Here is a 23,968-nt window from a genome sequence, read left to right as displayed (position 1 = left end):
CTTTAAAAGTGATCAAAAAAATGAATACCGGCCACAAGAATGAAGGGAACAGGTCAGTTTCACCGCACAGGGAACGCAGCGAAAACAAAACCGTAAAACTGCAGCTGAACTGAGCTTTTTTCTCAAGTTCCACGTAATTTGGAATGTTTTTCAGCTCCCACTACATCCTGTCATAGTAAATGCTGCCATTAGACCCCCATTCCTCAGCCTGACATCATCACGTGACCACTGAGAGGCTATTCTCCACGTCACCCGGTTCGGCACAGTCCCCATTAGAAATGACAGACGGCCGCGCTTGCGCAGTGGAGCAAAGCCGTGACCAGCGCGGTCCTAAGTTGCGCATGCGCATTAGTTATTTGCGTTCTGGAAGGGGGAGGGGCCTCTCGCTGCGGGAATGAAGAGCGGCGCTGTGATTGGCTGTACGGCGTCTCCTAGTAACAGGACGTAAACAGCGCCGGGGAGATCAGCTGAAGGCAACCGGTGAGAAATGGCGCCGCCTAATATAATGATTCCCGGGCCCCCCCATCCCTCAGATCCCCCAGTCCCCTCTATACCGTGGAGGGGCCCCTAGATTTCCTCATACAGTGCCCGGGAGCCCCAGATTCATTGACCTCCAGCACCCCCTGACCCCTCCAGAGCGGAGGAGGGGAACTGACAACTGCTCTGATTGTGTTTCAGGTTCACAGTAGTGGGTGTCAGAGCTCAGACCCCTCCGATGTTCGGGGACTCCGTAGACATGGCCGGCGAAGAGACGGCGACCCCCGGACCGTCAGTGGACTCCGAGGACCAGCAGGAGAGGATCCAAGCGCGGAGGCTCCGCATCACAGCCAGGATAGAGGCCAAACGGCGGTGAGGCCCAAAACACAGGCCCCTCCCCCCCAGCCAGGTGGTTTAGGTGTAATCAGAACAAGCAGGGCTGCAGTGTAAAGCATTAGGGATGGAGCAGCAACATGAGATGCTGATACGATGTGGGCTGAGTTCAGTCAGTAACGGGGCAGAGGCCAGACACAGCCGGGGCCTCACACCCCCCCGCGTGTCACATCTGCACACGGACCCCCCCCCCCCCAAAAAAAGGACAGCACACGGATGTCACCCCTGTGTCATCCACGCGCTGTCCTCTGCGTCCCTGTGCGCCTTCTGCATCTATGTGCTGTCCTCTGTGTCCGCGCGCTGTCCTCTGTATCTGTGTCCCCTTCATCTCTGCGTCCGTGCGTCCTCTGCCTCCGTGTGTTGTCCTCTGCGTCCGTGCGTCCTCTGCCTCCGTGTGCTTTCCTCTGTATCTGTGTCCCCTTCATCTCTGCGTCCGTGCGTCCTCTGCCTCCGTGTGTTGTCCTCTGCGTCCGTGCGTCCTCTGCCTCCGTGTGCTTTCCTCTGTATCTGTGTCCCCTTCATCTCTGCGTCCGTGCGTCCTCTGCCTCCGTGTGTTGTCCTCTGCGTCCGTGCGTCCTCTGCCTCCGTGTGCTTTCCTCTGTATCTGTGTCCCCTTCATCCATGCGTCCTCTGCCTCCGTGCGCTGTCCTCTGTATCTGTGTCCCCTTCATCTCTGCCTCCGCGCGCTGTCCCCTGCCTCCGCGCGCTGTCCCCTGCCTCCGCGCGCTGTCCCCTGCCTCCGCACGCTGTCCCCTGCCTCCGCGCGCTGTCCTCATCCGTGCGTCCCCCTCATCTGTGTGTCCGTTCTGCAAATTCTAGAACATGCAGACAGAACGGTCATGTCTAGTGATGGGAGTGCGGCGTGCACACGGACGGTGTCCGCATTTTATGGATCTGCGGTTTGTGATCAGGAATACGGACGTGGCTGTGTCCACGAGGCTTTGTTCACATTTCCGTGTCTGATTGATGTCCACTGAAAAAAAGCCCGTGTTTCATTCATGAAGAATCCGTGTTTGGTCCGTGTGTCCGTTTTTTGCCCTCAGTGTGCCGTCCATATTCCACGGACACTGCTCAGCTGAAAATTTCCAGATCATGTCCTGCCAGCGGTCAGTGACAAACGGACCAAACACGGACGCCATCAGTGTTGTGTCAGTGATTTTTCATGGACCTCTGTTCAGTCCACATCACGGACAGAAGTGCGAGTCTCCGGGATTTCTTCACGGACCCGCGGATGTGTAAACAGACTAAGGCCTCGTTCACATTGCCGTTTCTCACCGACGTGTGCTCTTCGCATCCTGGACACACGCACGAATGACGTGGACCGAACGCGCCCATTGAAGTCTATGGGTCAGTGAAAATTCACTGACACAACACGGATGACATCGATGTTCTGTCCGTGTTTAGTCCGTTTATCACTGACCGCTGGTAGGAGGCGTGCTGTCCGTGGAATATGGACGACACACGGACCAAACACGGATCCTTCATTGACATCATCACGGATCAAACACGGACGGATTTTTCGACAGATTTCAAATGGGAATGAGAAGGGGAACAAGACCAAAGATCCACGGGAGCGCGCGCTGTCCGAGGAAAATGGGAAACGCAAATGTGAACGAGGCCTCCAGTCAGTGGTTACATGTGCTGACCAGGACTAGCATCATGTCATACGCTCCACTCGCCTCCGAAGCTGCATCCACAGCTCTGCAGGCCTCTACACTCTACTGCATTGCATTATGGGAGATTAACACTACTTCTCCCCGGATGTAGCAGAGCCCGCTCAGCGGTGATGTGTCCGTCACAGCGTGTTCTTGTCTGCTGCAGGGAGGCTCTGGGCGAGGACCCCAGCTCCGTACTGGAACATAAAGAGACGCCGCGCAGGAGCTACAAGCAGGTAGAAGACAGCAGACAGGTAAGTGCCCCTCAGGGTCGTCACCCGAATTCCTGCAGGGCCTGGATGGCCGATAAATCGTCCCACTCCATGTCTGTGTGCTCTGCCGTTATCTCAGTATACACTGTCATTCTAGCATTCTATTCATAACACAGAATGCCCCATAACAGTGACATCCACAGCGCCCTCATAACGGTGACATCCACAGCGCCCTCATAACGGTGACATCCACAGCGCCCCCATAACAGTGACATCCACAGCGCCCCCATAACAGTGACATCCACAGCGCCCCCATAACAGTGACATCCACAGCGCCCCCATAACGGTGACATCCACAGCGCCCCCATAACGGTGACACCCACAGAGCCCCCATAACAGTGACACCCACAGAGCCCCCATAACAGTGACATCCACAGCGCCCCCATAACAGTGACATCCACAGTGCCCCTGTAACAGTGACATCCACAGTGCCCCTGTAACAGTGACATCCACAGTGCCCCCATAACAGTGACACCCACAGTGCCCCCATAACAGTGACACCCACAGTGCCCCCATAACAGTGACATCCACAGCGCTCCCATAACAGTGACATCCACAGTGCCCCCATAACAGTGACCTCTACAGCGCCCCCCCATAACGGTGACCTCTACAGCGCCCCCCCATAACGGTGACCTCTACAGCGCCCCCCCATAACGGTGACACCCACAGCGCCCCCCCATAACAGTGACACCCACAGAGCCCCCATAACAGTGACATCCACAGCGCCCCCATAACAGTGACATCCACAGCGCCCCTGTAACAGTGACATCCACAGTGCCCCCGTAACAGTGACATCCACAGTGCCCCCATAACAGTGACATCCACAGTGCCCCCATAACAGTGACACCCACAGTGCCCCCATAACAGTGACATCCACAGCGCTCCCATAACAGTGACATCCACAGTGCCCCCATAACAGTGACATCCACAGCGCCCCCATAACAGTGACATCCACAGCGCCCCTATAACAGTGACATCCACAGCGCCCCCATAACAGTGACATCCACAGTGCCCCCATAACAGTGACATCCACAGCGCTCCCATAACAGTGACATCCACAGCGCCCCCCCATAACAGTGACCTCTACAGCGCCCCCCCATAACGGTGACACCCACAGCGCCCCCCCATAACGGTGACATCCACAGCGCCCCCCCATAACGGTGACCCCCGCAGCGCCCCCCCATAACGGTGACATCCACAGCGCCCCCATAACGGTGACCTCTACAGTGCCCCCATAACAGTGACCTCTACAGCGCCCCCCCATAACGGTGACACCCACAGCGCCCCCCCATAACGGTGACCTCTACAGCGCCCCCCCATAACGGTGACCTCTAGAGCGCCCCCCCATAACGGTGACACCCACAGCGCCCCCCCATAACGGTGACACCCACAGAGCCCCCATAACAGTGACATCCACAGCGCCCCCCCATAACGGTGACCCCCGCAGCGCCCCCCCATAACGGTGACACCCACAGCGCCCCCCCATAACGGTGACATCCACAGCGCCCCCCCATAACGGTGACACCCACAGCGCCCCCCCATAACGGTGACCCCCGCAGCGCCCCCCCATAACGGTGACATCCACAGTGCCCCCATAACAGTGACCTCTACAGCGCCCCCCCATAACGGTGACACCCACAGCGCCCCCCCATAACGGTGACACCCACAGCGCCCCCCCATAACAGTGACACCCACAGCGCCCCCCAATAACGGTGACACCCACAGCGCCCCCCCATAACGGTGACACCCACAGCGCCCCCATAACAGTGACATCCACAGTGCCCCCATAACAGTGACATCCACAGCGCCCCCATAACAGTGACATCCACAGTGCCCCCATAACAGTGACAGCCACAGTGCCCTCATAACAGTGACATCCACAGTGCCCCCATAACGGTGACATCCACAGCGCCCCCATAACAGCGACATCCACAGCGCCCCCCCATAACGGTGACCCCCGCAGCGCCCCCATAGCCTCATGATTTAAAATATGAAATTTCACATTCACTGACGGCAACTAGAGATTTTAGAAGTGGAGACACGGCTTGTAGTGGAGCGTGTCATTATACCTCGGCTCTATGACATGTATGTAATATAGACAACGTTAGGGGAGCAGATCGCCACCTGGTGGACACAGTCGTCAGGCGCTCATTTGCTAGTAAGGGCAGCTGCTTTTTTGAGTTACATGGTCTATAAGGCTGAAGAAGCCTCTGTCCATCCAGTGCTGCCTGTTATCCTGCAAGTTGATCCAGAGGAAGGAGAAACCCTGTGAGGTAGAAGCCAATTTTCCCCACTTTAGGGGAATAAAAAATTCCTTCCCGACTCCAATCAGGCATCAGAATAACTCCCTGGATCCCCGACCCTCTCTAGTAGCTATAGCCTGTAATATTATTACGCTCCAGAAATACATCCAGGCCCCTCCTGAATCCCTTTATTGTACTCACCATCACCACCTCCTCAGGCAGAGAGCTCCATAGTCTCACTGCTCTTACCGTAAAGAATCCTCTTCTATGAGTCATTGTGCAGGTAAATCTGTTGCTGCCTGGAAACCATCAGCAGGTAGGTGGAGGCCCGAGGGTCCGTATTACCCCTGATACACCTACAGATCAGTGCTGATGTCTGACGAATTCTCATTATACTAGATAGAGCTGTGACGGAACCTTTTGTCATCGGCCTGCTTGCTGATGGTTTCCTGGTTGCAACACATTTTTGTACACTGCACAGAAACAAAACGGCGGTACATGAATGCAGGAATGTTGCACACCTCCAGCAGGGCGATCTCCCTTCTCTGGGGCGGTGGACCTGCCTACCTCCTGTGGTAGAGGCTGCGCCACCCCCCCAAGTCATTTTGGGTTAATTTCCTGCTTTTAGAGACTGAGCAAACTGGTGACCGATGGGACGCAGCTGGTGACGAACATCCAGGTAGCGGCTGATGGCAGAGAGATGCAGCGACGGGCGGAGGAGGAGGAGCTGAGGAGGAGGAGGTGAGCGGACCACCACTTAAAGGGTGTCCCCAGGATGTGGTGCCATAAATGCCTGATACCTCTGGGACCCGAAACCTATGTTCAGAACGGGGGTCCTCCTTCACTGCCTCCAGGCGGAGGACCACCCCCATCCATCTGATTTCTATTATTTTTGGGGGGCTTCAGGGTGGAGAAAATTGACAATGAGGCCAAGAGCAGTTTTGAGAAATTTGAAGACATCACCGAGAAGTGGCTGCGGAGCGGTGAGAGGAGGATCGCGCAGGAGCTGTGGACATTGCTGAACTCGCAGCAGCAGCACTGCGGCCAGCTGATCGAGGAGAAGAACGGCCTGATCGGGGAGCTGCAGCAGGTAGGTGACGCCTCCCCGTTACAGCCCCCACCATACAGTGCAGGGCTCCTGACCGTCTTCTGCTGAATCCCCTCCAGGAGCTGAAGAGGAAGGACGACCAGTACGTGAAGGACCTGAAGAAGCAGGGCGAGGACATCAGCCTGCTGATCGAGAGGATGGAGGAGCAGGTCAGGAGCCTGGGCAAGACGTACCGCGAGGAGCTGCTGCAGACCGAGGTACGGCATGTATCTCAGCCCTTCCCGAATCAGGTATCATGAGAGAAAGAAAAAGCTTCTGACCGTCGGACTACTGCTCCATATTTTACCCAGAAAGCATTTGAGCAGGAGCGACGAGAGCTTCTAAGTAAGAGTCAGAAGAAGTGGGAGCAGAGAACGGAGCAGAGATGCGAGCAGGAGGTGAGTGCGGGACTGTGCGGTGTGTGACGCGCGGGGACTGTGCGGTGTGTGACGCGCGGGGACTGTGCGGTGTGTGACGCGCGGGGACTGTGCGGTGTGTGACGCCCCGGACTCTGCTCTGTCTCTGTAGCTGCAGGGCCTCATGAACAGGATGAAGAAGGTGGAGGAGTACGAGCAGCAGTTGAACCGGCTCCGGGTGCAGGACGGCGAGGAATACAACATGATCAAGATAAAGCTGGAGACAGAAGTGCAGGTGAGTGCGCGGGGGTTACTACAGGTGGAGCGCTCTCCGGTGTTACTCTGGTGATACTCAGCCTTGTGGTAACAGTTTTGGGGGGTTCCTGTCTGGCTGCGCCCCTGTGCACTCTGCGAGCTCCATACAGACATGGGGTGTGGATGCTCGGAGCCCTGACCTCGCTCCCATACCTTCTCCCCCAATATCAGGGCCTGACCTCCTAAATGGGGCACAGATTTTGACAGACACCCAGAGGAGGGGGCGACATAATATCCATGTTTGTAGAATGGGACCCCCTGTAAGTTCATGTAAGTGTGGTGGTCCGGGGTGCACATACTTTGTGCCCCCTCCTCCAGTCTGATATGTACCCTCTGTTTCCCTGGTGGGGCGCAGATCCTCCAGCAGCAGCTGCAGCAGATGAAGGCCACGTACCAGCTGAATCAGGAGAAGCTGGAGTACAACTTCCAGGTGCTGAAGAAGAGGGACGAGGAGAACACCATCACCAAGTCCCAGCAGAAGAGGAAGATCACACGGTAACTGCCGCGTCCCCCCCAAAGTGAAAGGGGTCAGCTCCTCTATTGAGCCCCCCCCCGTATGCCGGGCCCCTTACATTAAATATACTGACCTGGCCGCTCCTGGTCCCCGTACCGCCGCTGCTGCTTCTCCACGTGCACAGATTAAAACTTCCAGTTTCGGGTGGGGGTGGGGGATTGCAACCAATGGCAGGCAGGGGTGGGGACAAGGCACGCGATGCTAGGGAGGCTCGTTCCTGTCGCCATCTGCCATTGGCTGCTCCCCCCGACACAGGATGTCTTTATCCGCGCACGGGGAGAAGCAGCTGCGGCGGTACGGGGACCAGGAGTGGCGCAGGGGGCGGGGATGGATACAGAAGTTTATCCCTTTACTGCCCTAATGTAGGTGACGGAAATACGGATATTTACCAATTTACCCTTGACAATTGGGGTTGCAGATATTAACCCCATTACAGCCCTAAACCACCAGAAATACAAACATTAATCCCTTTAAGATCATCGAAGATACAGATGTTAGCCCCTTTACTGCCTAGACCCCCAGGGATACAGACATTAACTGGCCTAGACCACCAGGGATAAAGCCTCTGACCCTTCTACTGCCCTAGACCATCAGAGACACAGGTGTTAACCATTTTACTGCCCTAGACCACCAAGGATATAGACACTAACCCATTTATTTCCTTAGACTACCAGGGATAAATACATTGACCCTTTTACTGACATAGACCACCAGAGATACAGATTTTAACTCCTTTACAGCCCTAGCCCACCGCAGATAGAGATTAATCCCTTTACTGCCCCACTATTTTCAATATCTTTGCTTTCAGTCAGGACAGTAAAGGAACCAATCTCTATCTGTGGTGGTCTAGGGCTGTAAAGGGTTAATGTGTGTATCCCTGGTGGACTAGGGCAGTAAAGGAGTTAACATCTGTATCTCTGCTGGTCTAGATCAGAAAAAGGATCAATGTTTTTATCCCTGGTAGTCTAAGGTAATAAATGGGTTAGTGTCTATATCCCTGGTGGTCTAGGGTATAAAAGGGTTAACATCTGTGTCTCTGATGGTCTAGGGCAGTAGAAGGGTCAGTGTCTTTATCCCTGGTGGTCTAGGGCAGTAGAAGGGTCAGTGTCTTTATCCCTGGTGGTCTAGGGAAGTAAAGGAGTCAATGTATTTATCGCTGGTGGTCTAGGCCAGTCCAGTTAATGTCTGTATCCCTGGGGGTCTAGGCAGTAAAGGGGTTAACATATGTATCTTTAAAGGGATTAGCGTTTGTATTTCTGGTGGTCTAGGGCTGTAATGGGGTTAATGTCTGTAACCCCAATTGTCAAGGGCAGTAAATCAGTTAATGTCTGTATTTCCTGGTGACATAGGGCCGTAAAAGGGTGGATGTCTGTATACATGGTGGTCTAAGGCAGTAAAGGGTTTAATGTCTGTATTCTTGCCGGTGGTCTGCAGTAGTGAAAGTTTTAATGTCTAAATACCTGGTGGTCTAGGGCAGTAAAGGGGTTAATGCCTGTTTCCATGATGGTCTAGGGCAGTAAAGGGGTTAATGCCTGTATCCATGATGGTCTAGGGCAGTAAAGGGGTTAATGCCTGTATCCATGATGGTCTAGGGCAGTAAAGGGGTTAATGCCTGTATCCATGATGGTCTAGGGCAGTAAAGGGGTTAATGCCTGTATCCATGATGGTCTAGGGCAGTGATAGGCAAACTGCGGCTCTCCAGCTGTTGCAGAACTACAACTCCCAGCATGAAAAGGCTGCCTACAGCTTTCAACCTACAGCAGGGCATGGTGGGAGTTGTAGTTTTGCAACAGCTGAAGAGCCGCAGTTTGCCTATCACTGGTCTAGGGCAGTAAAGGGGCACAGGAGCACACTGTCTGCCTGATCATCAATGGGCCTGCACAGGAGCACACTGTCTGCCTGATCATCAATGGGCCTGCACAGGAGCACACTGTCTGCCTGATCATTGATGGGACTGGACAGGAGCACACTGTCTGCCTGATCATTGATGGGACTGGACAGGAGCACACGGTCTGCCTGATCATTGATGGGACTGGACAGGAGCACACGGTCTGCCTGATCATTGATGGGACTGGACAGGAGCACACTGTCTGCCTGATCATTGATGGGACTGGACAGGAGCACACTGTCTGCCTGATCATTGATGGGACTGGACAGGAGCACACTGTCTGCCTGATCATTGATGGGACTGGACAGGAGCACACTGTCTGCCTGATCATTGATGGGCCTGCACAGGAGCACACTGTCTGCCTGATCATTGATTGGACTGCACAGGAGCACACTGTCTGCCTGATCATTGATGGGCCTGCACAGGAGCACACTGTCTGCCTGATCATTGATGGGACTGCACAGGAGCACACTGTCTGCCTGATCATTGATGGGCCTGCACAGGAGCACACTGTCTGCCTGATCATTGATTGGACTGCACAGGAGCACACTGTCTGCCTGATCATTGATGGGACTGCACAGGAGCACACTGTCTGCCTGATCATTGATGGGACTGCACAGGAGCACACTGTCTGCCTGATCATTGATGGGACTGCACAGGAGCACACTGTCTGCCTGATCATTGATGGGACTGCACAGGAGCACACTGTCTGCCTGATCATTGATGGGACTGCACAGGAGCACACTGTCTGCCTGATCATTGATGGGACTGCACAGGAGCACACTGTCTGCCTGATCATTGATGGGACTGCACAGGAGCACACTGTCTGCCTGATCATTGATGGGACTGGACAGGAGCACACTGTCTGCCTGATCATTGATGGGACTGGACAGGAGCACACTGTCTGCCTGATCATTGATGGGACTGGACAGGAGCACACTGTCTGCCTGATCATTGATGGGACTGGACAGGAGCACACGGTCTGCCTGATCATTGATGGGACTGGACAGGAGCACACTGTCTGCCTGATCATTGATGGGCCTGCACAGGAGCACACTGTCTGCCTGATCATTGATGGGACTGGACAGGAGCACACGGTCTGCCTGATCATTGATGGGACTGGACAGGAGCACACTGTCTGCCTGATCATTGATGGGCCTGCACAGGAGCACACTGTCTGCCTGATCATTGATGGGACTGCACAGGAGCACACTGTCTGCCTGATCATTGATGGGACTGCACAGGAGCACACAGTCTGCCTGATCATTGATGGGCCTGCACAGGAGCACACTGTCTGCCTGATCATTGAGGGGACTGCACAGGAGCACACTGTCTGCCTGATCATTGATGGGACTGCACAGGAGCACACTGTCTGCCTGATCATTGATGGGACTGGACAGGAGCACACGGTCTGCCTGATCATTGATGGGACTGGACAGGAGCACACGGTCTGCCTGATCATTGATGGGACTGGACAGGAGCACACGGTCTGCCTGATCATTGATGGGACTGGACAGGAGCACACTGTCTGCCTGATCATTGATGGGCCTGCACAGGAGCACACTGTCTGCCTGATCATTGATTGGACTGCACAGGAGCACACTGTCTGCCTGATCATTGATGGGCCTGCACAGGAGCACACTGTCTGCCTGATCATTGATGGGACTGCACAGGAGCACACTGTCTGCCTGATCATTGATGGGACTGCACAGGAGCACACAGTCTGCCTGATCATTGATGGGCCTGCACAGGAGCACACTGTCTGCCTGATCATTGAGGGGACTGCACAGGAGCACACTGTCTGCCTGATCATTGATGGGACTGCACAGGAGCACACTGTCTGCCTGATCATTGATGGGACTGCACAGGAGCACACTGTCCTTGAACATGGCTTCTGAGCAGCAGCCGTACTGTCGCGCAGCTGAGAGGGAACAGTGGAGGCAGCACAAACCTCTGTCCTGTACTCCAGGCTGATACATGGTGTCAGCAGGACCCTAGCTGGTCGTTGTCCCTCACCCAGACCCCTCATGCCTGTGCTCTCCTTCTTCAGATTGCAGGACGTCCTGAACAACCTCAAGATAAAGCTGGAGAAACAAATCAAACAGTGCAAAGAGGAGAACCAGGCCCTGACCGACGACTTCAGGAGGATCGCTGAGCAGTACAAAGAGCTGCAGAAGAAAATGAGGTCGGCCCACCCTGTCTGATTGGAGATTGCTGACTGTTTCCACTAACAATGAGCAGAACAGTGAACTCGCACATCTCTGTAAACAGGCATTTTGCAGCTGTGGACGCAAAGAAGTTCCATGACATCTGGGTGATGAACGAGGAGGAGATGAAGCAGCTGGTGCAAAAGGTACTGGAGGTCGACCGCATCATACACGAACAGCAGCTGGGACTGCCATGGACGGCACCGGACCTGTGGTTCATGGATAACATTGGGCCACTGGTGGTGAAAGCCAAGGAACAGAAGACAGCCAGCATGCTGGCCAAGGAAGTGATGAGAGTGTCAGGTGGGAATCACTTGTGATCCGCAAGCATTGAAGGGCAGTGGGGGAGGGCTCCTGCACCAGCCAGCTGCCTTACAGACGAGTCCGATCGAAAGTTTGTGAGAAGGAGGGAGGAACCTGAAGTTTTGACTGCAATGTGAGACCAGACAGGAGGCGAGGGAGATGACCGGATTATTGGTTCTCTAACGTCCCCTCTTATATCACACACAGGGGGCAGCCATGATCCAGTGGCACCTGATGACCAGGGACCCTCCGATCCTTCTCAGCCGTTTTCTCCTCGGACGGTGAAGCAGATTCTGGAAGTTCTGTGTGACGAGTCTGTAAGTCATCGGGGGAGGAGGGGGTTAATCTGTCACCACCTTGTATATGAGGATGCATACCGGTTCTGTGATGTCATCACTCATTTATTTTTCCCAGGGATTCCTGATAGAGAATAAACTGGTGCAGCTGCTGTCTCCGCTGGAAAAAGACGAGCGCTCCCTCATACGACTGGACACCATATTTGGGGTATGGGCAGATGGTCCGTATGGGACTGTAGACCTTCCGGGGACTGTAACAGGTCTAGATGGACTTAATATGGGGCTACAAACCCTATAAAGAGAGTGAATGTGGGACTATAGACCCTAAGGAGACTTTACTTGGGGCTATAGACCCTATATAGGCCCTTAATATGGGACTGTGGAGTAGTGGTGGGCCCCAGTGACCCCCAGCTCCTCTTTCATCCATGTCCCCTTTGGTCATGTGTGCATCCACGCTCCATTATAGCTAATGGGAGGTATGGAATAACCTAAGCACCCTCACTCATACACCCACATCTATCACTTCTCTGCTCAGACTTGTTCCCCCCGTTGTGTGACTCATTATGTAATCATGTGCCCACCATACAGGCTCTTCAGATAGAAGTGGAAGACGACGTCTACAAACTTGTGGACTTTTTCCTGAAGTACAGACAGCAGCAAGGACAACCTCTACAGGTAGGAGAAGCTTCGCATCCACTTAGTGGCTCCTAGGAGGCGGGAACTCAGGAGGTATCTGGCTTCTGATTGGTGCACTGGCTAGTTCATCATTTATAGGACATCCTAGAGATGCACTGTTCCAATAGGGACCCAACCTATGGACACCCTCATCTGTTCTGTTTAAGGGTGATAACCTAGGACCTGAAGAGTCAGATAAGAGCCATCTCCAGACATTCCACCCATATGACCTCATACACCCTAATGATGTTCTGCGGGCGCTAAGAGCCTTCACCATGGAGATCCATCACCAAAGGTAGGTGTCAGGTTTTCTATTAAGAGCTGACTTGGGTGATCAAGAAGTCCATGGGGACAGTACACATTTTATTATTGTCACCCCCCTGGAGCATTACCCCAGGATGGGGCAATTATGATAATGTCCCTTTATGTGTAAATTACTTTTAGGGAGAAGCCACACTTGAGACTGATGGGGACAGAAGAGCGGGACACCAGCGAGGATGCCGCCTACTGGAGCACAGCCGCACAGGTCATCCCGCCATCACGGCTCAAGGCCTGGGACGCCCTGGAATCCGCCATGGAGATGTATTAGTATGTGTGGTACCTTGTGTCCTCCACCTCATGTAGTCACATCATTCCAGCACCATGAATGTCACCAGTACCTCATGGGTTGTCCACAGAGCGTCCCCTGCTGTACCGCACTGCAGGAGATGGCGTGTTTATACCATGTTAGACGTAGAAAAAGCTGTCTCCCATAGCGCAGAGCAACAGAGGGCATCATCTAAGCTTATCTAGAAGTGTCAACCCTGTTCTACTGGATTGTGAATGCAGCTTTGGATGTGACTAGAGTGACTCAGTATTATAATTAGGTTTAATATGTGTGTGCGTTTTAAAACTTTCAGCGACGTCCTGACCAGTCGATCCCAATTGATTACCGAAACGTCCGCTCTGAGACAGCAGAACACAGAACTGAGAATGTTACTACATCAGTACCTCAACTCCACGGTAAGGCGATATACCCGGACCCTGCGGTGTATTATACCGGCTCTAGTGTGGGGTCCAGTGGTGTGACAGGAAAATGGGTGAGTCCTGTTTTATGTCGAGGCAGGAAAGACTCCATCCGTCTCCCCTGCACCATCCTTAATGTAACCTATATATAATATATATAATATATCTCCTGCTCAAAAGGCAGATCCAAACCAAAGCGGCCATCATGAGTAGATGTGAATGGTGCACAGAGGACACAATCGGTGCCTCCCCTGCTCCTTTCATACCTACTCGTGATGCATTACAGTCTGGAGTACTAAGATGGTCCATATCAGTTTCTGACACCTTTTCTACAATGTGCCTTACCAGACCTCTGTCCTCCGTATATGACAACACTTATACCCTGCAAGGTAGGAGGGGACGTTGGGAGTTGTAATACAGTACATGTGAAATATGATACAAGGCATTTAGCAATTATTTCTAAAGACTTATGTCCCTAGTAAGAAATGATTTGTACTGTTTTAGGGCACCGCCATGGGTACGGCATCTCTGCCTTCTGTGAATGCTCAGAACTTGTGTCTCTTTTGATTTTAGATCAATGCAGAACTGGAGATTCCACCCACCCAGATCCTGCAGGTGGACATGGTCCACCCCTGACCCTGGGACCTGAAGGTGGTTGATATACGACTGACCCACAGCTGATAATAAGCAGGTTATACACTGGACTCTCGCCTTTTTGTCCTCTTTTGTCTGACCAATAAAACTGGTGTTTGGACCATGGTCATGTGTTGAGTGATGTTCACCGTAGACATTCTGCATTCTGGTCTTCATACCAAGGGGGGAGGTTGTGTGTTCAGCCTCCGGTGAGAAAGAAGCACAGGACACGGGTTGTATCTGGTCTTCAGACATGTTCTTTACTCCAGTGTGAATGAGTCAAACCATCATTACAAAACTCAGACTAGAAAAACAGTCACATGATAAAGGAACCGATCCCTCCAAATATTTGTGTCCCAGGGCGTAGTTGTCCACATTGTGCCCCTGGAAAGTCATTTAGAGTAGAACACATGAGCTTCTGCTTTCACTTAAAGGGGAGCTCCCCTTAGAAGAAGTTATCCCCTATCTACAGGATGGAGGATAACTAACTGATCAGTGGGGGTCAGACTGCTGGGACTCCTAGAATGGGCTACCAAATGGAGCGCCAGTCAAGCATGCTCCCTGACAGTCTATTCGTTCTGTAGGAGACTGCGGCACATAGTCAAGGACAGCTACCATCAGCAGTTCCATAGAGAATGCATGGAGCAGCAGGGGCATGCTCATCACCGCTCCATTCATTTGGAGAACTCAGGACCCCTGTTCTCGGGATCGGTTGGGATCCGTTGGTTAAATCCCCTCTCAGCTGTGGATAGGGGATATCTTGTAACCTATAGTTTAATGCTGCTCCATATGCGGTCCTGGTATATGACTTTCTCACATATTTTTGGAGTGTGGGAGGAAACCGAAACATGGGGAGAACATACTAACTCCATGCAGATATTGTCCATGGTCGGATTCAGGATCCCAGCGCTGCAAGGCACCAGTGCTAACCACTGAGCCAAATCAATACTGAGGTGAAACTACAACTCTCAGCATTCCCTGTTAGATGCCACCTACTGCCGGCCACTACTTTCCAGAGAATTATGTTGCTGCATTCTGCTGAGTGTGATTCTATCCTGTGTGATACTGTCTGCTGAGTGTGATTCTATCCTGTGTGATACTGTCTGCTGAGCTGTGTATCTAATCATATCCTGTGTGATACTGTCTGCTGAGCTGTGTATCTAATCCTATTCTGTGTGATACTGACTGCTGAGCTGTGTATCTAATCCTATCCTGTGTGATACTGCCTGCTGAGCTGTGTATCTAATCCATCATGTGTGATACCGTCTGCTGAGCTGTGTATCTAATCCTATCCTGTGTGATACTGTCTGCTGAGCTGTGTATCTAATCTTATCCTGTGTGATACTGCCTGCCGAGCTGTGTATCTAATCCTATCCTGTGTGATACTGTCTGCTGAGCTGTGTATCTAATCCTATCCTGTGTGATAGTCTGCTGAGCTGTGTATCTAATCCTATCCTGTGTGATACTGCCTGCCGAGCTGTGTATCTAATCCTATCCTGTGTGATACTGTCTGCTGAGCTGTGTATCTAATCCTATCCTGTGTGATACTGCCTGCTGAGCTGTGTATCTAATCCTATCCTGTGTGATACTGTCTGCTGAGCTATGGATCTAATCCTATCCTGTGTGATACTGACTGCTGAGCTGTGTATCTAATCCTATCCTGTGTGATACTGTCTGCTGAGCTGTGTATCTAATTCTGCCATGTGTGATACTGTCTGCTGAGCTGTGTATCTAATCCTATTCTGTGTGATACTGACTGCTGAGCTGTGTATCTAATCCTATCCTGTGTGATACTGTCTGCTGAGCTGTGTATCTAATCCTATCCTGTGTGATACTGTCTGCTGAGCTGTGTATCTAATCCTATCCTGTGTGATACTGTCTGCTGAGCTGTGTATCTAATCCTATCCTGTGTGATACTGTCTGCTGAGCTGTGTATCTAATCCTATCCTGTGTGATACTGTCTGCTGAGCTGTGTATCTAATCCTATCCTGTGTGATACTGTCTGCTGAGCTGTGTATCTAATCCTATCCTGTGTGATATTGTCTGCTGAGCTGTGTATCTAATCCTATCCTGTGTGATACTGTCTGCTGAGCTGTGTATCTAATCCTATCCTGTGTGATACTGTCTGCTGAGCTGTGTATCTAATCCTATCCTGTGTGATACTGTCTGCTGAGCTGTGTATCTAATCCTATCCTGTGTGATACTGTCTGCTGAGCTGTGTATCTAATCCTATTCTGTGTGATACTGTCTGCTGAGCTGTGTATCTAATCCTATCCTGTGTGATACTGTCTGCTGAGCTGTGTATCTAATCCTATCATGTGTGATACTGTCTGCTGAGCTGTGTATCTATTCCTATCATGTGTGATACTGTCTGCTGATCTGTGTATCTAATCCTATCCTGTGTGATACTGTCTGCTGAGCTGTGTATCTAATCCTATCCTGTGTGATACTGTCTGCTGAGCTGTGTATCTAATCCTATCCTGTGTGATACTGTCTGCTGATCTGTGTATCTAATCCTATCCTGTGTGATACTGTCTGCTGAGCTGTGTATCTAATCCTATCCTGTGTGATACTGTCTGCTGAGCTGTGTATCTAATCCTATCCTGTGTGATACTGCCTGCTGAGCTGTGTATCTAATCCTCTCCTGTGTGATACTGCCTGCTGAGCTGTGTATCTAATCCTATCCTGTGTGATACTGCCTGCTGAGCTGTGTATCTAATCCTATCCTGTGTGATACTGTCTGCTGGGCTGTGTATCTAATCCTATCCTGTGTGATACTGCCTGCTGAGCTGTGTATCTAATCCTATTCTGTGTGATACTGTCTGCTGGGCTGTGTATCTAATCCTATCCTGTGTGATACTGTCTGCTGAGCTGTGTATCTAATCCTACCATGTGTGATACTGTCTGCTGAGCTGTGTATCTAATCCTATCCTGTGTGATACTGTCTGCTGAGCTGTGTATCTAATCCTATCCTGTGTGATACTGTCTGCTCTGCCTATCATGTGAGAAGCTGATGTAGCTAAGCATCTCATGTGTGATACTGCCTCAGAGATCCACATGACTCACTATGGAGTGCTGCATCGGGGTATCTAAGCTAATCCACCCTTCATCTGCCCGGGTTCAGGAATCTCTGGTTGAGCACCCCTGGCACCGTATACAAAGATAGCGCCACAAACACAAGCACAATGAGCGCCAGGAGCAAACCGAACAAGTGCCACTTGTAATGCCTCCAGAGCAGCACTCGCACGATACGCAGAGGCGTCAGCAGCCACATCAGACTGGTATTAGGACGACTGGAGCCGCGGATTCACCATTTTATTGTAACAAACGATAAAACAACAAACACAGAAACAGACGAAACGGGAAGAAAAAAAACAACAGAAAAACAAATTATAATTCATTCCGCAAAACTTACAAATAAATTTCTTTACAAAGTTCACAACTCAAATTAGTGCAAAGCAGGAGACGACTGCCTACAACGAGGGAGGGGACAAAACCAAAGCGGTATTGCTGTGAGGGAGGAGCTAGTGATGTCGCGATGAGGTCACACTTCAAACACAAACTAGGGCTGCACGAGTTTCGTAACCTGAAATTTGCTCATCTCTAGTCACATCTCAAAAGTCATCAATCTCTCTTTGGGAATTATTCTCCGTTTCCCTCAAAAAGAAAACCAAAATTGCATGAAACGCGTCCTATATACTTGACCTCAGATTTCACTTTTGTTTTTTACTCTTCAGATTTTCGGTGTTTCAGGTGGATTATTTCTAAAATGCTCTTAAAAGGCTGGGGAGGGTCTAAAGCTTTCTAAAAAGAATAACCCGAAAAAAAACGGAAACGCGATAGCGCAAAATTTGATCATTTAAAAATTGCTAGTGAATGAATTATAAATGGCGTTTGATTTTTGGAAGGTCGATAGGGTTGAAGCCATTCGTCAATATCTTAATTTATAAAATTCTCTTCATTTAACGAAAAAAAAAACTATTACGTGATGTAGGAAAATACAAATTTGTTCAACTGATCTTTAAAATTTTTTGTTCAAAAATGTGACTAATATTGTGCTCTTTTTTTTAAATAAAATTATTTGAAAATAGATTCTTTGTTCTCTGCGTCAGTGCGTTTGCTTGAGTATTTGGGCTTTGTAGCGGTAAGGCAAAAAAGTGCGGTTTCTCAAGAAACGCATTTTGTTCTAATTGGGGGGGGGGGGGGGCAAGACCTTGGAATTATTTTGTAACTATTGAGGTCACCCCCCCACATGGAGGATCAAATGTAATTTAAATCTGTAAAGCAGTGGCCCTCGATGAGGTCTCCAAACATTCCACTGACTTAACGTTTGCCCTCCTGTAGTGAACTTTGGGACCAGTTGGTTTTGCTTGAAATCTACAACTTTGGGTCCCGTTTTTTTACAGGAAAGTTGTAGATTTGGTAACTTGAAAGGATCGATTTTCTCATTTCAAATTGCAATTTTTTGAAAATCAAGACCGAATCGGCATTTGCATACATTGGATGCAACACTGGAAGTCAAAGTTGGCTGTAATTGGTAGATTAGGGCATCTGTACTCCTCAATTTGATGGTTCAAAATCATCTGCCTACTGGACAGAAATGTTAGAGCCACCACCTCTGATTTTGGACCTTCCTGTGTCCTAGGTGTCAAGGAATTTAAAGCATTGTCCCATATGCCCCTCTTTCTGATGGGTGAGCTCACAGAGGAGAAGGCCACCTATGATATGGTGTGGGAAGAGTCTTATATTGCTTTTCTTAGCTCATTATCTTTGGGGTCTTCTAAAATGTAGTTAATGTGAATGGGCCTGTCCCAGTGACCAATTCCCTTTTAATGCCACAATTGAACAGCATGTAGGCCATGCAGAAGGTTTGCACGGGGCAAAACTCGTAAACTCACACAAAGAACATAGTTGCACGGATAGATCTATTTCAAACATTCTCCTAGGAAAACCTCCTAAGAATAGAGCATCCATGTTATCAGCTCGAAGGGTTCTAAGTCTACGGGAAAACACAACTCCAAGGTTGGCTCTTGACCCTCAGTTAGACTTTTCCCTTCTGGGCTTCTCAGAAGAAATGCTAAAGTAATTCACACAGAATACATTTTTGTGTTGAAACCCCCTGACAATACTATACAGTCTATGGTGGAAAGAACAAACATCTTCTTGAGAAAGCATAGGCACTGCTGAGTCTATTCTCCCAGGCGTCTCTTCATGCTCCCAGCAGTTTCTTGACCATGTATCCTGGCATGCTATACAGGAAGAGCGCCACCATGGCCAAAAGTAGCAACGCCAGGATGATCTTAATGATGAGCCACTTGTATCGGTTACAGATGAGGTACTTTATGGATTTTAGTGGGTTGAGGAACCAGATGAAAGAAGTGTCGGGCCGACTGTCCAAGGCAGCATGAAAGAAAATAAGCAGGAGGAGTGGGGGAGGATGGTGGAAGAAGGAGCAGGAAGAAGTAGACATTGTTAGTAAGTCAATCATTATTGGAGGTGACGTCCTGAAATGTAAAATTAGTTGGATTAGTACAAATACATTAGTATGTGGTAGGAAAGTGCCGTCATGACTGGAACTCATTCTTTTGATGGCAAAGAACCTGAATCTTGTAGAACAGATTGATAAATGAAAGCACTGATCTGATCGGCTTCTGTGAGGGCAACATCTTCATATGATTATGAAGACCTAATGACCAAATGTTTTTCACCCCATACCTACTAGAGTGTTGGTATTACACTAGGGATTGTAGGTTAACACACAGCATGCCACTACCCATCAGGGTGTTGATCTATCACCATGGATCATTGCCTAACCACCAAGATATTGCCTAGGGTGCTATAAATTATGCCTTTTGTCACTGATACCTACTAATATTGGTACTTCACCATTGACCATCAGCTATCCTTCATGACAGCAATACCCAACTGGATGTTGATGCCCACGAAAGATTGGACCAATACCAACTAGGTGCTAATGGGAAGCCATAGGTGATGCCTTCAGACACCAATACCCACTGGTGCTGATGCTCCACAATGAGTCATAAGCTACCCTTCAAAACACCAATGCTCAATAGTGTTGATGCCCACCAAGGATCATACCTCAATTAGGGTGCTAGTTCTGTAAATAACGGTAGGTCCTATCCATCCACCATGGATCATAATGTAGCCCTCAGTACTGAGCAGGATGTTTTATGCTCTACCAGAAGTCTCTGGCTATTACTTAGTAGATCATCACCCACTGTTGCTCCACCATTGATTATGGGCTAGCCTTTTGGACAAACATTGCCCTCGATCTCCTGTACATTTACATAGTACATGAGTGATTCTAGGCCTTAGGATTGATGCTCTATAACACATAAAGCATTTGACCTCCATGTCTAGCGTAAAGAACTTGAAATTGATATATACACAATTATCTCAGATGTTACACCTGGCAGGTAGTCTGCGAATCATATGAGATCTTCATAGAAGTTTTTTGTTTTTTTTCTCAAAAATTAACAAAAAAAAGTGGGAGAATTTAGGGAGAACGTTGCAGAAATTATGAACATCATCTCACCCCAACTCTCACCCAAAAAAATAGAGTGATTCCAGAATAGTTCAGGATCAGGGTCATTTCGGTCTTCAGGACTACACACGCTTTAGCCATTTTTCGCATGTGTTAAATTTATGGCTATAACTATTTTATTTACTGGGCTAGCGATGTGTTTTTTATTTTCAGTTTATATTTGTGTAAATAATTAATTTTTTAGGCTTATAGTTTGAAAAATGTTTTTGTTAATATGATTTTCTATATTTTAGCTATTTTGTTCCAGTCTTATCATAAAATAGACTTTTTTATTTAAGTTCCTCATTGTCATCCACAAATGTCAATACATTACATGTCCAGTTTCCAATCTTCAGGTCTTGCTGAGCAGTATGACTACAGTGAGGGACTTTTTGGAGGTTATTTTTTTGTGTATTTTTACATTTAGTTTTTTTGATCCATATCCAAACAGTCAGAAAAAAACACTGGGGGCTTAACATTGAAGGGGAAATCTGCCCACTTGCTGTCATTGTTAGGGCTGTCTTGGGTGTAGTTAGACCTAGCGGCTGTCTCTTAGTACTGGCATCCTAACAACCAGGTGACTAGTCACATGGCCAACAGGACCAGCAGAGGCAGAAGCTGTGGAAATCATCTTTTCTGCAGGGTCCCTGGCAGTGAAGGACCTGGCATTTGACTGCTCGATCACTCAGACAGCCGGCTAAAATCTGCATCATAAGTATACTATGGTGCAAGCTCTAGGAAACTGGACCACCTGCGGTAAATATATGGTGGACAGCCCTTAACCAATTAAGACATTACATGACTATTTAATAGAAAGCCTCCTGCATACAGCAAGGCCATGTGGACAGAGCCTTTACTGAAGAATACAAAGTCCCGACAGTTCTACATTACGGAGCCACAAGTGGCCTCTGTGCTCATTTGTGGTAAGATATGTTCATAACATGGCATCTAATGGAACATGACACAATTGTTTTCATGTGCTTGGTGTAAAATCAGAGCATGATCTCAGGGGTATCATGTCACATAGTATAAATTGGCCATAGTATTTCCTTAGCTGCCGGGGTGAGAGTCAGGAAATGTATAGAAAAAGTGGAAAACTTTCTAGAAAAATGAGATAGAGTGACATATTGGAAGGACAGTACCATCACAGAGGTCCTCAGGCTCCGAGAATTTTCTTCACCAAGTATCCAGGCAAAGAGTACAGGAATAGTCCCACCATGAGAAGAAGTAGTATGAGGATAAGGATTTTCAGAATCAGCCAGCGGTAAGTATGCCAAATGAAGTAGCGGATAGACTTCAAAGGGTTGAGAAACCAAATAAAGCTGGTATCTGGCCGGCTGGTGCAGAGAAGATGGTGGTGACGGTGAGACGGAAAGTCAGAAAGGAAGAGGGAGGTAAAGAGAAAAATAAAAAGGAGGAAAATGAAAGTCAATGAAAGATAAAATGGATCAGGAATGAAAGTCAGTAAGAGGCCATATCATGCAAAAGATTACCACAAACCCAACATTTATTGGGGTCTATAATGTTTTTTATAGTAGTGGAGAGCTGGTCATAGACACTAAGATCAGACAAACATTCCCAAGAAGAGCAAGGACTCAAATTTGGAAATTACTGTAGAGTAAAAGTAAGAGCTTTCTGCCATTAAAAAACATATCAAGTGTCCAACTCTGGGCCTTTTTACTGCTTTCTGCCTCGGGACATCCATTAAAACACATCCACTGGACCCGAATGTATTAAAATCAGGTGGCCTGCCACAGTATGTTACTCCATGATCGGTTCTCCTCACTTTATACACATCTTTACAGTGCAGGGTCTTGTCCTTAGTCCCCATCAACAAAATATGAACCATCAGGAAGTCAGCAGAATGAGAAAGTACACGGGTGGACTATGACGTAACGATGTGGACTTATTAGGTTGAGGTTAAGGTCTGAGTGGCTAAACACCTGGTAATGGACTAGGGCCTGAACCTGGATGAAGGAAACTGCCTCTTAATGAACATCTGGGTGATTGCAGGCAGGGGCGGACTGGAAACAAAGTGGCCCTGGAAAAAATACTAAAAGTGGCCCTGTTTTGTAGTTGCGTCTAAATTGATGGAAGGCAGGGCCAGCAATACCATATTGTGGCACATTATACCACCCCAACAGAGCCAAATACCACAGTCCACCACAAAATACTGCCAGAAGCACAAAATACATCCCCAAAAGCTTCCACTGTCTGGCCGTGAAAAGGTCCTAGGCGGCCCCCTGGGCATCGGCCCACCGGGAAATTTCCCTGTAAGGTCTATGGCAGGGTTCTGGATAAGCTAATGCTTGACTCAGGGTGTCTGTAGGAGTACCTAGCAATGGCTCTAGGTGGGCATCTAAGAGCCTAACACTGGGCAAACGTCTGGGTGGGTTAGCTCTGGCTTGACATCTGAATGTGCAATCTACTGGCTCTAGGTGTCCAGCAATGGCTTTCAGGATATCCAAGATTCTGACCATATGGCAGTATATAAGTCATACCGTTATTTACACTTTGAATAGTTCTGCTAATTACCCCAAAACCTTACTATTCTGATGCTGCATGGCCCTGTGATTTGAGCACTGTATAGTCTTTTATTCGAGTACTGTATGGCAGAGCACTGTACGGCTCTGTTATCTGAGCACTCTATGGCCATGTGATTTGAGCACTCTATGGCTCTGTTATCTGAGGACTCTATGGCTCTGTTATCTGAGGACTCTATGGCTCTGTTATCTGAGGACTCTATGGCTCTGTTACTTCAGCACTCTATAGTTCTGTTATCCGAGGGCTCTATGGCTCTGTTATTTGAGGACTCTATGGCTCTGTTATCTGAGGACTCTATGTCTCTGTTATCTGATGACTCTATGTCTCTTATCTGAGGACTCTATGGCTCTGTTATCTGAGGACTCTATGGCTCTGTTATCTGAGGACTCTATGGCTCTGTTATCTGAGGACTCTATGTCTCTGTTATCTGAGGACTCTATGGCTCTGTTATCTCAGGACTCTATGTCTCTGTTATCTGAGGACTCTATGGCTCTGTTATCTCAGGACTCTATGGCTCTGTTATCTGAGGACTCTATGGCTCTGTTATCTGAGGACTCTATG

General features: G+C 49.4%; 2 protein-coding genes across 3 annotated transcripts in view; one reads left to right on the top strand and one right to left on the bottom strand.

The window, feature by feature from the left end:
- The first annotated feature begins 373 nt into the window (after window positions 1-373).
- On the top strand, window positions 374-14,445 carry DRC1 (dynein regulatory complex subunit 1). Its single transcript, XM_044291441.1, has 18 exons — window positions 374-480; window positions 679-849; window positions 2,692-2,779; window positions 5,669-5,781; window positions 5,947-6,130; window positions 6,208-6,345; window positions 6,439-6,525; window positions 6,656-6,778; window positions 7,154-7,293; window positions 11,251-11,385; window positions 11,472-11,710; window positions 11,918-12,027; window positions 12,125-12,214; window positions 12,595-12,681; window positions 12,849-12,976; window positions 13,126-13,269; window positions 13,581-13,683; window positions 14,260-14,445. The coding sequence occupies exons 2-18, from the start codon at window positions 716-718 to the stop codon at window positions 14,320-14,322; spliced, it is 2,106 nt and encodes a 701-aa protein (XP_044147376.1). The 5' UTR covers window positions 374-480; window positions 679-715; the 3' UTR covers window positions 14,323-14,445.
- A 2,752-nt stretch (window positions 14,446-17,197) lies between these two features.
- The window catches only part of OTOF (otoferlin), a 276,809-nt gene continuing 270,038 nt past the window's right edge, over window positions 17,198-23,968 (bottom strand). Inside the window, exon 46 of one of the 2 annotated variants that reach the window (XM_044289341.1) lies at window positions 17,198-17,612. In XM_044289341.1, the coding sequence (XP_044145276.1) occupies window positions 17,426-17,612 (187 nt within the window). In that variant the 3' untranslated portion in view covers window positions 17,198-17,425. The other variant, XM_044289343.1, reaches the window with a different exon arrangement.

This window comes from Bufo gargarizans, chromosome 4, assembly GCF_014858855.1.
Source record: "Bufo gargarizans isolate SCDJY-AF-19 chromosome 4, ASM1485885v1, whole genome shotgun sequence".
In the NCBI taxonomy this organism is placed as follows: Eukaryota; Metazoa; Chordata; class Amphibia; order Anura; family Bufonidae; genus Bufo; species Bufo gargarizans.
The sequence above is the reverse complement of the archived record's forward strand: the minus strand, read 5'-3'. Positions and strand labels throughout refer to the sequence as shown.

What these genes read in the sequence shown, in the direction of transcription:
- DRC1 (XM_044291441.1), top strand. Translation starts at nt 716, where the DNA reads ATGTTCGGGGACTCCGTAGACATGGCCGGCGAAGAGACGGCGACCCCC. An exon ending in AGGATAGAGGCCAAACGGCG is followed by an intron (nt 850 to 2,691) that starts GTGAGGCCCAAA and finishes TGTCTGCTGCAG; the next exon opens with GGAGGCTCTGGGCGAGGACC. An exon ending in AGCTGGAGACAGAAGTGCAG is followed by an intron (nt 6,779 to 7,153) that starts GTGAGTGCGCGG and finishes GGTGGGGCGCAG; the next exon opens with ATCCTCCAGCAGCAGCTGCA.